The sequence below is a fragment of the Narcine bancroftii genome, chromosome 8 (assembly GCF_036971445.1).
Source record: "Narcine bancroftii isolate sNarBan1 chromosome 8, sNarBan1.hap1, whole genome shotgun sequence".
Classification (NCBI taxonomy): Eukaryota; Metazoa; Chordata; class Chondrichthyes; order Torpediniformes; family Narcinidae; genus Narcine; species Narcine bancroftii.
The window spans coordinates 161050647-161065216 of NC_091476.1; the positions used below are offsets into that span (position 1 = coordinate 161050647).

Below are 14570 nucleotides of genomic sequence, written 5' to 3' on the forward strand. Positions count from 1 at the left end.
TTGTTTTGTATCATTCTGTAGTTCAAGACTACCATCCACAGCACCATCAATTTTCATGTTGTTTGTAAACTTGTTAATCATACCTCGTACATTCACATCTAACTTAAGTTGTTAAAGTATATGTCATAAAGAAAGTGCCCCATCTCCAATCCCTGTGATATCCTTTCAATCACTAAAGAAACCATCATCTATCACCCTTTGATTTCAATTTCCAAGCCAGTTTTATATCCAATTTGCTAACTTGCCTCTAACCTTCCACCAGCCTTCCATGTGAGTCTTCGTTTTTTTTAATAATTCTTTTTATTTTTCACACTGTAAACCATAAAAACCAAAATATGTACAAACGTTTCTCATTAAATATACACAGTGGCTTCCCCCCCCCCCCTCCAAAACCAATAAATATTCAACATATACAATACAATAAAACCATAAAACAATGTCTTCACATAAAGGAAAAACAAACAAGAAAAATGCGTCATCTACTTTTACACACTATATCAAATTGTTTTGTCGTCTTATCATTTTAGGGGATATATTCCATGTATGGTTCCCAAATTTGTTCAAACAATGTGACTTTATTTTTTAAATTATATGTTATTTTTTCCAATGGAATACATTTATTCATTTCCATGTACCATTGCTGTATTCCATTTTCCAAGTTGACATTATACATTTTTTTGCTACTGCTAAAGCTATCATAATGAATCTTTTTTGCGCTTTATCCGATTTGAGGGCTAATTCTTTACTTCTTATGTTACTTAAAAAAAAGATCTCTGGATTTTTTGGTTTTTTTTTGTGATTTTATTTAATATCTGATTTAGTTCTTCCCAAAACGTATTCACTTTTGTACATGCCCAAATTGCATGTACTGTTGTTCCCATTTCCTTCTTACAGCGAAAACACCTATCTGATAATGTTGGATCCCATGCTTTTAATTTTTGTGGAGTGATATGCAACCTGTGTAACCATTTATACTGTATCATGCGTAACCTTGTGTTTATTGTATTCTTCATAGTTCCAGAACATAAATTTTCCCATGGTTCATTTTTTATCTTTATGTTTAAATCCTTTCCCCACTTTTGTTTGGGTTATTAGCTTATTTCATCATTTTCCTTACCTTGCAGCTTAATGTACATATTTGTTATAAATCCTTTAATTATCATTGTATCTGTAATCACATATTCAAAGCTGCTTCCTTCTGGTAATCTCAATCTGTTTCCCAATTTATCCTTTAAATAAGCTTTCAGTTGATGCTATGCAAACATTGTACCATGAGTTATTCCATATTTGTCCTTCAACTGTTCAAATGTTAATAAATTATTTCCCAAAAAACAATTTTCTATTCTTTTGATTCCTTTTCTCTCCCATTCTCTAAAGGAAAGGTTATCTATTGTAAAAGGGAGTAGTGGATTTTGCGTCAATAACAATTTTGGTATTTGGTAATTCATTTTTTTCCTTTCTACATGGATCTTCTGCCATATGTTAAGTAAATGATGCAAATCTGGTGAGCTTTTATATTGCACCAGCTTTTCATCCCACTTATAAAGTATATGTTCCGGTACCTTCTTCCCTATTTTATCTAGTTCTATCTTAGTCCAGTCTTTGTGAGTCTTTGTTAAGGGACTTAGTAAATCCATGTTAACCACATGAACTACATGCCCTCATCAATACATTCCCTTCCTTATTCCAAAAACTTATGTTCATCAGACAAGATCTCCAGCTAATATATTTTTGCTGACCACATTGATCAGTCACTGCCTTTTCTTGTGTAGATTAAACCTATCCCAATAATCTCCCCTGTTACCTTTCTTCCAGTCATCCGGCAGCTCACTGAAGATTTAAGTACCTCTATCAGGTACCCAGCAATCTCTGCCCTTGCTTTCCATGGTAGGAACTGTTATCCTTCATCTTCGTGGTCACCATCCTCAGAATGCTCACCCACTAACTTCATCCACTTGTCCACGTTTAATCGAAAGGATTAAATCTAGCACTGCTCCCACCGCTGCAGGAATATCTGTACCAGCACGAAAAGCTGCATTCTGTCTCTTCCTTTCACACTAAACCAATCTAAATTAATAATAGTAGAAATAAAGCAAGAATGTCTGGAGACACCATGGTTGAAGTAAAAACACAATGCTGGAGAAAGTCAGCAGGTCAGTGTACTTTATATAGCAAAGATAAAGGTATGTAACCAATGTTTTCGGTTTGAGCCCTTCATAACTTGATGAAGGGCTCAAGCCCAAAACAATTGGTTATGTACCTTTATCTTTACTATATAAAATGTACTGTTTGACCTGCTGACTTTCTCTAGCATTGTGTTTTTACAATCTCAGGTATTACTGAGGAAGGTATTGAATAATCCTAGCAAAGTGGTTGCTTTATTTTACTTCTAAACTCTACCCTTGTGATCTCATTTGAAGAAACTTTTAAGACATCCTTATGACAGCAGTGATGTTCTCCCTGATCCATAATGCAGTGTCCCCTCCTACAGTCCCCCTGCCCTATCATTCCTGAAATGTTTAAACCCTTGAATGTCGAGTTGCCAGTCCTGCCTTTCTTTCAACCATGTCGGAGTGATTGCAAAAATATCGTGATCCCTTATTCTGATCAATAGCGCCATCAACTGGTGATGAGTGTTCAGGGAGAATGTCAGTTCATTAATAATTCACGACTTCTGTAAATCCATAAATCACATGCCATGTATTTTTATTACATGATCTTTGACTGTATACAGAACTCTCAACTTCAGCAGTATCAAGACTCTTATTCATGAAACTATTTATTTGTATAAATGAAATACTTATCCTGTATTGTTTGTCTGTAAGTGAGTAATGTCTGGTCATCTATCTGTATGTTTTGCACCGAGGACCAGAGAACACTGTTTTGTCGAGTTGTACTTGTACAATCAGATGACGATAAACTTAAGTTATTAAAGAGAGGGGGAGGGGGCTTCACAAGTACAATTGAGCCTTTAGGCCCTTTTATAGTGAAAATTAGTGATCTATAAAGACAGGTTTCTTCTGCTTTTAAGACACTCCACTTGCCTGCATAAAAGATCCAAAGGTGGATTGGCTGGTCCAACTAGCTCCAGGTTCCCTCCGCCTAGGATGGTTGTGTCAGAGGTGGAACGACTTCGCTCCTCCTCCTGTGTAAAAGGATTGCCACTGAAAGTTGCGCCAAACAGGAAGGTAACATGATTGGCATTGCGCTGACAATCCCGTTGCCCTACTGCGATGTCACAGAGCGGCCGGTGGAGTTGTCAGGCTGCGCTCCTCACGCTGCCCACTCCCTCAAGCTGCTCCCCCGCCATGCTCTCTCACACCGCCTTCTCCCTCATGCCTCTGCCGCTGCCTCTCCACCCCCGTCCTACTGCCTCCTCCTTTTCATAAAAGGTAAGTTCACTTTTTTAAAAAAAACTTGAGGAGGCAATAAAGCGGCTTTTGTGCATAAAAAATCCCTTTTGACATGTCCTGATCAGATGACTGGGTTACAGTCAAATGATCCACTTGGGTTTGTTCTTGTATTCTTTTTGTTGTTTTATGTAAGTAAATAGCCGGCTGAGTGCTTTGTACTTAACAACGTGGCACGTCTCCCTCTGCAAAGTGATAATCACTTCAAACTGAAAACACACATTACTTTTGATATTCTCTGATCTCCTACTGCCCATCATTTGGTTGTCACTTTATTCAGTGTTGAGGAATTTTCAGCATCGGAAGAAAGTTCAACCCTTCAATAATCCAAAATACCAGCCTGCGTTGAGTGAATTTTTCCATTCAACCTTCCTGCCTCATAGCCCGCACAAAAAAAATGCACAAGTGTAATTCATACTCTTGGAGCAGCTATGATGCAAGTTACAGCCTTGATGCATATTGATGAAATGAAAATGTATTCTAATACATCAAAAATAGGTGGGATATTGATTTTGAATGATGCAGAGCACCAAGTATGGAAAGATTATTTGAGAAAAAGAGAGTGATTTCTTGAAAATGATAGCAGTGAAGAATTTGGGGTGACAGATTTCTACTGACCTTTTGAGGATTTTGCAAATATCTGAAGTCCATGACATGTCTCTCTTTTGCTTTGGAGTCAGTTGAGGAGTTTTTGCACAGGTCAAGTCTTGCCCTCTGTGATTCTCAAATTGAATTGTAATAGGTGATAGCAACACAGAAGAGTGATGTGAAACTTGAAAAAAGTATACCTTTTCAATAATTGGACTTATTTGTATTAGGAAATATTAAAATTTGTTGATTTTCCAGTAGTGAGATTACAGTTAAATTGGTTTGTAACAGTTGCTATTTTGCCTTCTCCTGACAAACTTCTCACAGGATTGAAAGTTGAAGTAACTCACTGTGGACCTATGAGGAGAAAGTACCGAGTGTGCAACGTTACCAGACGACCAGCCAGTCACCAAACGTACGTAGTAACGAAGTCTAATATTGAATCCTGCAGGAAGATACAGAAATCTAGCAGCTGCAATTTTCTTGAAAGGACACCCATTTATACATGACAGAATTTATATTTTTTGCTGCATGCTGTAGGAAAAAAGACATTTCTTTCAAGTTGAATTTCTGTCAGCGTTTGGCCACTGTAATGAAATCACCAGCTTGGAGCATCATATGGTTTAATATATTCCCATAGTTAGAGGGTACTGATTGCACAGGCATGACTGCTAGCCAAAGCTACTAACGTGGAGGAAATGACATTATAACTTTCTGATTTACTATCATATCACTCTTAAGATCAATTAATGCGGAAGTTAGTTTGAAAATACGCTCCCTTTTTACAGTAGAATCCTTCTAATATCAATGATGTCATAGGAGATGGTCTTGCTAGTAAGTAATTTGTACTTGGTATTTCCTTCCTGGGCCTCTAATTATTCTTATTGCATGAAATTATGTCATGAGAGTGAATGCTGATACTTAACAAATTGCTACATAATTAGGTCACTTTTATTCACAGGCTTTTGTTTCTTTAAATATTAATTTGGGTGCTGAACAAGTAACAATTAGTAACTTCAAATGATTATGTCTGCTTTTCCGTAGAATATGTAATCTTATTTGTCAAGAGTATGAAAGATAATTTTTGGAAACAGGATAAAGGATGCAAGGAATACAGTCTTTCATATTTAGTATTTGTGGAGCAACCTCCAATGAGCTTGATAGCATAATTCACAAACCGAAGTATTAGAAAGATGGTCATGGGCAGCTCTTCCTGGTCTAACTTCTTGAATATTGGGGTTTTGTGAGTAAGAAATGAAAGAGAAATTGTGAAACTGAAGGGAAGATTAATTCATGAAGACTCCTTTACAAGTTCACTTTAGGAAGTACTTCTGAGTGATGAGATCAGCAACATCTAACTAAAATGTTGAATAATTTTTGGGTGATGATTCACCTTGATGAGCACAAATGGTGATTGCATGAGTTTGAAAAGAGGGGAAAGAGAATTCAAAACAGAAAGGGGAGACAAAATGCAGGTGATGGTTTCAACAAGAAAATAAGAAAAGTGGCTTTAATTAGAAAAAATATAAAAGCAAAATGGCAACTTAAAACAAACTAATAGGGGAATTTTTAAAGAGGAACAAATGTGTAGATTAATTGTAATAATTCTGAGCTTTATTGTCATTTGTCACCTATTTCTAATTTGTCACCTATTCTGCAATCAAAAACTAAGACATTGAAATCCATAGTCTCCTAAAACTGTCACAAGACACTACTCTAGTGTAATTTCTGCATTTTTGAATGCTATTTAGAGAAATAATGCAAAGTGAAAAATACCATAATGTTGAATTACAATTTTTGCTTGAGGTATTTGACCTATGCTAAGAACAAAGTCCTTGGAACTAAGAAAAGCAAATTATGATTCCATATATAATGAAATTATTCTGAAGGCCAGAAGTTGTGAAAGTCGTCCTTTTGTATATGACTATCTAGAAATATGATAGATTTGGGATACACTGATTGCTTCCAATTATTATATTCCTTGAAAGAAATACTTTGATTTCATCTCACCCATGTTGAGCATATTTCTATTGTTTTGCAGATTCCCCTTACAGCTGGAAAGTGGACAGACTGTGGAATGCACAGTAGCGCAGTATTTCAAGCAGAAATATAACCTTCAGTTAAAGTACCCACATCTACCCTGTCTGCAGGTGGGACAAGAACAGAAACACACCTATCTGCCACTTGAGGTGAGAGCTGAATGGAAGGACCACTCTGCACTGATGAGACTTAGATAACATATCAAAGTAAAGATTTTATTATAAATTCATATGTTTTTATTCTGAACATTTTTTAGCCTGAATTTTCACATGTCCATTAATTTAATGGTTGTCACTTTCTTGTGATGGTCCGTAAATAGGAGGCCCCTTTAATTGTCTAATCGTGCCAAGTAATGACCCAACTAAAATCATAAAAATAGATCAATCAAGCTAGTAACCTGTGGATTAATAGTGAAACAAAAAACATTGCTATTTTTCTTCAAATAGAGCAGGGATTTCTTAAGAAAGTTTGTATTTATCTACTGGATGTATTTGTTTAGTGAAGAGGGTTATACACTCTTACAGCTTGTCTCTTTTATGGACCAGACAAAAATTGCTGGAGGAACGGCAGGTCAAACTTAATCATGGGTCAGTCAATGTTTTGAGTCAAATCCCTTTAAGAAGGAATAGGTGAAATTACAAATATAAGGGGGGGGGGGGAGAAATAAGAGGAGGAGTTCTGAGGTATAGATTATAGGATGGAAAGCTGGTGATTTCCATTTGGAAAGGGGTGGAGAAAGAAAAGTTCGAGAAAAATAATTAGTACAGGAATATGTAAAGAAGATGAAGACAATGGGATCAGATAGGGTTATGGGTTGCCTAAAATCGGAAAAGTAAATGTTCATGTCATTAGGTCTAAGGACGTCCAGGAGCAATATGATGTGTTATTCCTTATGTTTATGGTTAGCCTTGCTCCAACATTAGATAAGGCCATGGATAGGCATGTAATTTTGTGAGAATGACTGGGGGGAGTTAAAATGGTTGGAACAGGAAGCAGAGGTTTAAACCTACCAACAGAAAATACATGTTGCACTGCAGTCACCCAATCTGTGTTTGGTCTCACCAATATAGAGGAAGCCACGACAAGTTCACCAGATACTGCCCAAAACATCGATTATGCATCTTTATCTTTACTGCATAAAGGACACTCTGTTTGACCTGCTAAGTTTCTCCAGCATTGTTTTAACAACAAAATGATTGAACAGACAGTGAAAAAGAGCTTTACATGAACTATAGGACATTCCAAAGAATTTGGCAGTGAATAATGTGTAATAATTTTTGTGATGCAGCCAATTAGCACACTGTTTTTAAGAGATATTGTTTCCCCCCACCCCAAAAAAAAACCAGGAGCAATACCCTAATCATGGAACAGATTAATTAATTTTTAAGTCCACCTTGTCAGCATACAGGACCGTAGAGTAATTTTTCATCTGAAAGGCAACACTGGTGACTTTGCAGCATTCCTAAAGATCACAGTCTATAAATAGAGGTGGTTTAAAGGTATTTTTTTCATGTTTCTTAAGGAATTGTTATTGGGAGACCATTATGGAAACAGTAATTCGTGAGTTAAAATGCTGAAATTCATAATTCTGAAATTCTGCTTTTGGATTCTCTCCGAATCAGTATTTATTGTCATGAACATGTCACAAAATCCGTTGTTTTGCGGCATCACTACAGTGAAAATGTTGTTTTAAATTATATTTTTAAAAATAAATTAGCCCAAAAGAAGAGAAAGTGAGGTACTGTCTGTGGTTCATTGTCAATTCAGAAATCTGATGGCAGAGAGGAAGAAGCTGTATTTGTACTGTTGGGTGTTCATCTTTGGGCTGCTTTAACTCCTTTCCGATGGTAGCAGTGTGAAGAGAACATGGCCTGGGTGGTGAGGGTCCTTGAGGATAGAGGCTCTTTCTTAAGACACCGCCTCTTGTAGATGTCCTCGATGGGTTTGTTGTTGCTGTTTAACCGCTGATATGGATATCCTGTTAATGCTACTGTGCTGTTTCGTTCCATTGTTCCAAACTCTGGAAAAAAAAACCTAAAATCCAAAAAACTTCTGGTCCCAGGCATTTCGGATAAGGGCTACTCGACTGTATTTACTTTTAAAACTGAACTATTTCTTTTTGACATTATTTTGGTTTTGTCACCGTTGAAGTTTTGTTTCAGTTAGTTGAATAGTGTAAATAAGTATGCAAAATGGCTTTCTTTAGCCTAAAATAGAGAAATTGCTTTGTGCTTCCACTGATGTTCTTTTTTTGAATTAGGTCTGTAACATTGTTGCGGGGCAACGCTGTATCAAGAAACTGACAGACAATCAGACATCAACAATGATCAAAGCCACAGCACGTTCAGCACCTGATAGACAGGAAGAGATAAGTAAACTGGTGCGTCTTGGATTGTTTCCATATGTAACAGAGATCCCCCTAAATTGGCGTGTCAACGACCGTGTTTAAAGCCAGGTCAGATCAGATCGGAGCATTCACAATGAACCAAGAAAAGCCAGTTCAGTGCAACCTTTTACATAGGGACCTGGCATCCCGGTGCAAAAGGAACATTACAGCATTGGTGTCCTGGGAAACCGGGTAAGCTTTTTACACTGGAGCCAACGCAAAATGCATTGGCTCTGATACTACCTACTTTGGAGGGTATGTACTGGGATGAAAATAACCCCCCCCCCTCCCATCCCAGTTTCATCGTGTTCACACAGGTAAGCGAAGCGGTTAAAAGGTGGTTAATTCCCGTCTTTTAAGGGCAATGTAAAAAAGCGTAGAGAAGAAAGTAAGCTGATACACAACGCTAATAAGGAAGTGGCCAAAGCTATATTTGTGTTTCAACTGTACTGTATCAAATTTATTTATTTTAACTGATTTTCATTGAGTGAAAAATTACATTCAAATCACCTGCAATCTTCATAACTTGCTTAGGTGCAGTCAACTTTGGATTTTTTTTTCTAACAAAATACTCTTGAAATTTAGCAGCACTTCCACCTCTGCATTTCATGCAAGAAAGCACTAACTTACTCCACAAATTAGTGCTCAGTTTAGGACTTTATGTTTCAGATCGATCTTATCTTAAGAAATCTAACCTGATTTGATTCTTTACACCTTCACAATAAGGTGAAGCAGGTTATTTTTAACCTTCACTCATAAAATACTCATCAATTCTTTTATTTTCCATTTTCCCAGCACTTCTTTCAACACAGTTCTCTCCTGACACTGTTTTAAGTCCTGCACCAATGATTTCAGTCTTCAACAGAAATTTTTCTCCACTGTCCCTGATACACTGATATTTCTCACTTACATCCTTAACTGCTTCACATTTGCTTTCTTGAATATGTATAACAGTTTTTAAGAAAGTTACACCATTATTTAAAAAAAGCTTAATTGTCAATGAAAGAAACTTGAATTTATTAGCATCTGCACCAAGTCTCGATAAATGTAGAAATGTTTTGAAAAAAAGCTAATCCTTTTTTGCAGTTTATTTAATGCTCTTTTACTGTTTTCTTGATATGTATTTTAATTCTGGTCTTTGATATTTTTTTCTTAGGTAAAAAGTGCAAACTATGACGCTGACCCTTTTGTCCAAGAGTTTCAGTTTAAAGTGCGGGATGAGATGGCACACGTGACGGGAAGAGTACTTCCAGCTCCCATGCTGCAGTACGGAGGACGGGTAGGTCACAATGGCTCCTACAAACTCTTTGGGTGTCAAACAGGAGGTTGACAACTTTAGGCTGGTCGTTACTGGAAATTGAACATTTCTGATGCATGATCCATACACCATTTGAATATTTTTATGCATATTTTAGGTAATGTTATAAACTAAGCTATTGATTTAATTTTTTTGCATTGTTTTGATATTTGTCTTGAACTTCCCATTATGTAAAAATCATGGATTGGAACTTTGAGACCATGCATCCACCTGGATTTATGGAGGGATGTTGTAGATCAGAAGTTTGACATTTTTCTTTTCTTCCAAGTGTTTGATTGGAAATGTAACTCGATGGAATGTTTCATGTTGCAGGATGTGCAGGATTTGCCGAGCTGCTTCATTTAATTAATGGCAAGTGAATAGGACAAAATATCTAAAGATAAATGGTCCAGACATTCCTTGCTTACATTAATGAAGCAGTGGTACAGATGTAATTAAATTCACAACACATTTCACCAATTGATACTTGAATAAATAAAGAATTAACCAAATGTTGTTTACATCACCACTTGATTGCAAATTTACCTGAAAGATCTGAAGCAGAAAAATATTCAAATATGTTGCAATTTTTTTTTCATTGCTTGCATGTTTTATATTTTTTCTTGTTAAGATTTCACATAATGTATTCTTTGACTAAGATTGTTATTTGAGCTGCCAGCACTTCACTTTTTAACTCCTTGGAAGCAGCCCAGAGCAATTATAGCTCATCTTGTTACCCAAACTCCTCCCTCCACCCCCACCCCTTGCTGATTTGAGAATATTCTTTATGTTAGGGATTTCACATTTTCCTCCATTATGGATCAGAAAGTTGGTTTGCTGAAGCATCTTTCAATTAATTGGATTACATTTGGTTGTTTGCAAATAATAACTAGCTACTGGAAACACTCAACAAGTCCAGAGAGGAAAAGAAAATAGCTCAATGATCTTTAATCTGACCTTGAAAAAGTTAAAAATGTTTTAAAATGCAGGTGAAGCAGAAGGAGAGAGGAAATCCTAAAAAAAACAAGGCCTGTGATATGATAAAATAAAGTTACTGAAGAGATTAGGGAATAAAAATGGTAAAAAGAGATGGGGGGGGGGTTGGGAAGAAATAAGCAAAGTACAAAAGATTGGTCCAGAAGAGCTTTAAATAGTGGAAGGCATCTTTATCTGAAATTACAGAATCAAAATACTGGGAATGCTGAAAGTCAAAAATAATTATTTCAGATTTCCAATATTTTGTAAATTCATTTATCATCCGATTGTACAAGTACAACCCAACCAAACATCATTCTCCACTCCTTGGTTCAACACACTGCAAACACACAGACAGACATAACACACATACTGACAAGTTATGCATATGCACAGGACTTGTATACAAATATTATTGATAAATAAATAGTTGTCACGGAGGGTTTGTATAAGCAGTTCAGCATTCTCACAGTCCATGGGAAGAAACTGTTTCTCACCTTGGTGGTTCTGGCTCTAATACTCCTGTATCTTTCCTGACAGGAGTAGCTGAAAGATGCTGTGTGGAGGGTGGTTGGGGTCCTCACTAATTTTGCGATCCCTCTTAAGACAATTATCCTATTAAATCCCATTGATGTGGGGGGTGGGGGGGAGGTAAGAGAGATTCCAGTTATCCTCTCTGTTGCTCTTATGGTCCTGTGGATTGACCTCCGATCTGATGCTCATTTTGATTTCATAAAAGTTTATGAATGCTTCCTAAATGCTTATTCTTTATTGTCCTGCTTTCTGTTTACCTGAAGTATTCTGTTTTATTTTCAATAATGGGAACATATTTCCCAATGTTACTGCTCAATGTCACTATACAATTAAATAATACAGATAAGGTTTAGGTACAATATTTATTGTTTTTGTACTGTAATGTGCAATGTTCAATTTGAATACAAAATCTTGGAAACCATACTTTTTTTTTTAAACTTTATTTATTCGTTCAAAAAACAAATAATATATGACATATACAACATTTAACCGTATACATGAATGTTATTTTTTATATATAAAAAAAGGAAAAAAAAAGAGAAAAGAAAAAATGTCCCCCCCTCCACTTCAGCCAACTCTCCTAAGGAGAGCCATAAAGAAAGAAAAAAGAAAAAAAATTAAAGAAAAATTACGCTTAATCGGACTGTTTAATCCTCGAACATTAAAAGTAGCAAACCTCAACTTTGACATACTTACTATTATTACTAAATACCAATAGTATCTTTATATGAAAACTCAAATCAACGTATATAGGCCCTCCAATAGGAAAAAAAATCACAAATTAAAAATTAACTAAAATGAAAATAAAAAAATAAAGAAAAAAAAAATTCCCCCCCCCCAAAAAAACCTACCAAAGGTAGTAATCCCCTAAGCAAAAATCAAAATATCATAATAACAAAAAAAAGAGTAAAAAAAATAAAGTTCTTCTTTTCATCCAAGAGATTCCAGTCTCTAAGATCCCATTTCAGAAGAAGTTGGACTCTTTCCATTCCAGTTTTTCCCATTTCTGCCATTTCTTCCGTTTCCAGAACAACCAGATTTTTCTTTAGGAGATAATGGTGGACTACGTCTTTGTCCTCTTATATCTGGCAATGAATCAGCAAAAATCATTGCTTCACAATCATTTTCAAAAAACCAAAATTGATAGTCTCCATAAAACACCTTCAACGCTGCAGGGTAGCGAAAAGTAGACTTATAACCTTTACGCCAGAAAACTTCTTTAACTGGATTAAATCAACGTCGACGTTGAATGACCCCTTGACTCAAATCAGGGTTAAAAAAAAACTCTGCTATTCTGAATCAATAACGGAGTTTGTCGTTGTCTCGCATTCTGCACCGCTAGTCGAAGTATTGCTTCTCTTTCCAAATAATTCAAACATTGAATTATTACCAGTCTCGGTGGTTGACGAAACCATACGTTTAAATAAAACTTCCTGCAGTACTTGTAAAAGGGTGTGATTATTGAATCATATTGATTGATTTTGCTTGTTTTACTTTGGTCATTTTTGAACTTGCTTCATGACTATTGTTGAAGATTTAAAACAAGATATTTGGCCAAAAAAGTTCATTTTCCACAAATTGTTCCAATTTCAGTCAACAATGTGTCTTGGAAAAAATGGTCAATATTTAGTAATCTACCTGCCAGATACAAATTCTTTGCTTTGTATGTATATATTTCTTGAGCTGACATAGTGCCTAGTTTGTTTGTGCATATATTTTTGAAGGGATATGGCAGTCAAAGAATTGGTGACGTGAGTGTTTATCGAATTTTTCTTATTTCAAATAATTTGTGTGATTATATTTCATGGTATTTCCTGATGCATACTGAAAGGCAGCATCTTGTTTTATAGGTGGAACCAAGTCATTTCAGATTGCAAACAGTAAGTAACAAATAAGATTGCACAAGTAATGGATATGGTTGGAAAGCATCTTAAAAATATGTAATTTTCCCTGGAAATAAATTATAGTGATACTTGTTTGATTGCTGGCATGGATTTTTAATCATGAAAGCTAATAACAAGTCAGTCAGAAATATCCTACTAACACATTTAATGAAACAATTAACTTGACTTTTTTATGCCATTTTCTTGCACAAAAGGAAACTCGTGCATTTGTGATAATAAGCATTAGGGAAGAAATAGAAAGTTTTGGCATTTTGCAACCAGTCCAAGGAATTTTCATGTGGTGTTGGACTAAATAATGAAATTATGATATTTATGGAGAAATAGACTTGTTAAATTAAAAGTATAAAGAAAAAATTGGTCTTAGAATCAAAATTAATAGATGGCAAACCACTGTTATCAAGTGCATAAAAATTAAACTAGAGCCAATAAGAAGAAATTATGTTTCCAATTTCACATATTTGCTTTGAAAACTGCTGCTGTATTCTCCACTTCAGTTGAAAGGAACATTTTCAAATGCACATATAATCAACAGTTTGATACCAGTTATGCCATTTCTGCCCACTTGGTTTGAGATAACAACCCAGAGGTATTACTCAAATTTCTCTGTCATAAACATTTGGATATTGTCACAATTAATTAGCCAAACTTTATTTTTCTTATAGAACTTTTGAAAATAATTGCACATATTACTAATATTTGCTCATTTAATGACAAAATGTTTTAATTTTTAACTTGACTTTGTCATTTAGTTCATTTCTCTCCCCTCTACAGAATCGAACAGTGGCTACTCCAAGTCATGGTGTTTGGGACATGCGGGGGAAACAGTTCCATACTGGAGTTGAAATCAAAATGTGGGCAATAGCATGTTTTGCAGCACAGAGACAATGTCGGGAAGAAGTACTGAAGTAAGAGATAGCATTCTACAATTTGAGATTTTCTGTCCCAAGTGCAGCACAAAGTTTTTTTAATTTGTAGAATTCCAGTTTTGGTTATGCTTTTACAAAATTAAATTCACGTATTAATTTATTTGTCATTTTAGGGGTTTTACTGACCAGCTGCGGAAGATATCTAAAGATGCAGGAATGCCAATTCAGGGCCAGCCGTGTTTTTGTAAATATGCTCAAGGAGCTGATAGTGTCGAGCCAATGTTCAGGCATCTGAAGAATACATATTCAGGACTCCAGCTTGTTATTGTTATTTTACCTGGAAAAACTCCTGTCTATGGTAATAAAATAGTTTTAAAATGTAGAAGTACACCAAACTATTACCATTTGAAATTTTTGATTCTTTCTTGGTGCATTCTCTGTGGACATAATTCATCTATCATATTTTGAACAAATGGCTCTCATTTTTTTTAATGATCCTGATTCTCTGTAGCAGCAGGGATTTTGGGCATAACTTAGGAACCTTTTGTATCTTCAGTCAAATTCCACATG

At 35.6% G+C, this 14570-nt stretch overlaps 1 protein-coding gene across 2 annotated transcripts in view; it reads left to right on the top strand.

The window, feature by feature from the left end:
• The window catches only part of LOC138741498 (protein argonaute-3), a 79046-nt gene that overhangs the window by 40806 nt on the left and 23670 nt on the right, over window positions 1-14570 (top strand). For both annotated transcript variants that reach the window (XM_069895689.1, XM_069895690.1), the window contains exons 7-13: window positions 4326-4413; window positions 6040-6187; window positions 8299-8418; window positions 9581-9703; window positions 13081-13110; window positions 13906-14039; window positions 14174-14358. In XM_069895689.1, the coding sequence (XP_069751790.1) occupies window positions 4326-4413; window positions 6040-6187; window positions 8299-8418; window positions 9581-9703; window positions 13081-13110; window positions 13906-14039; window positions 14174-14358 (828 nt within the window). The remainder of the gene's footprint in view (window positions 1-4325; window positions 4414-6039; window positions 6188-8298; window positions 8419-9580; window positions 9704-13080; window positions 13111-13905; window positions 14040-14173; window positions 14359-14570) is intronic.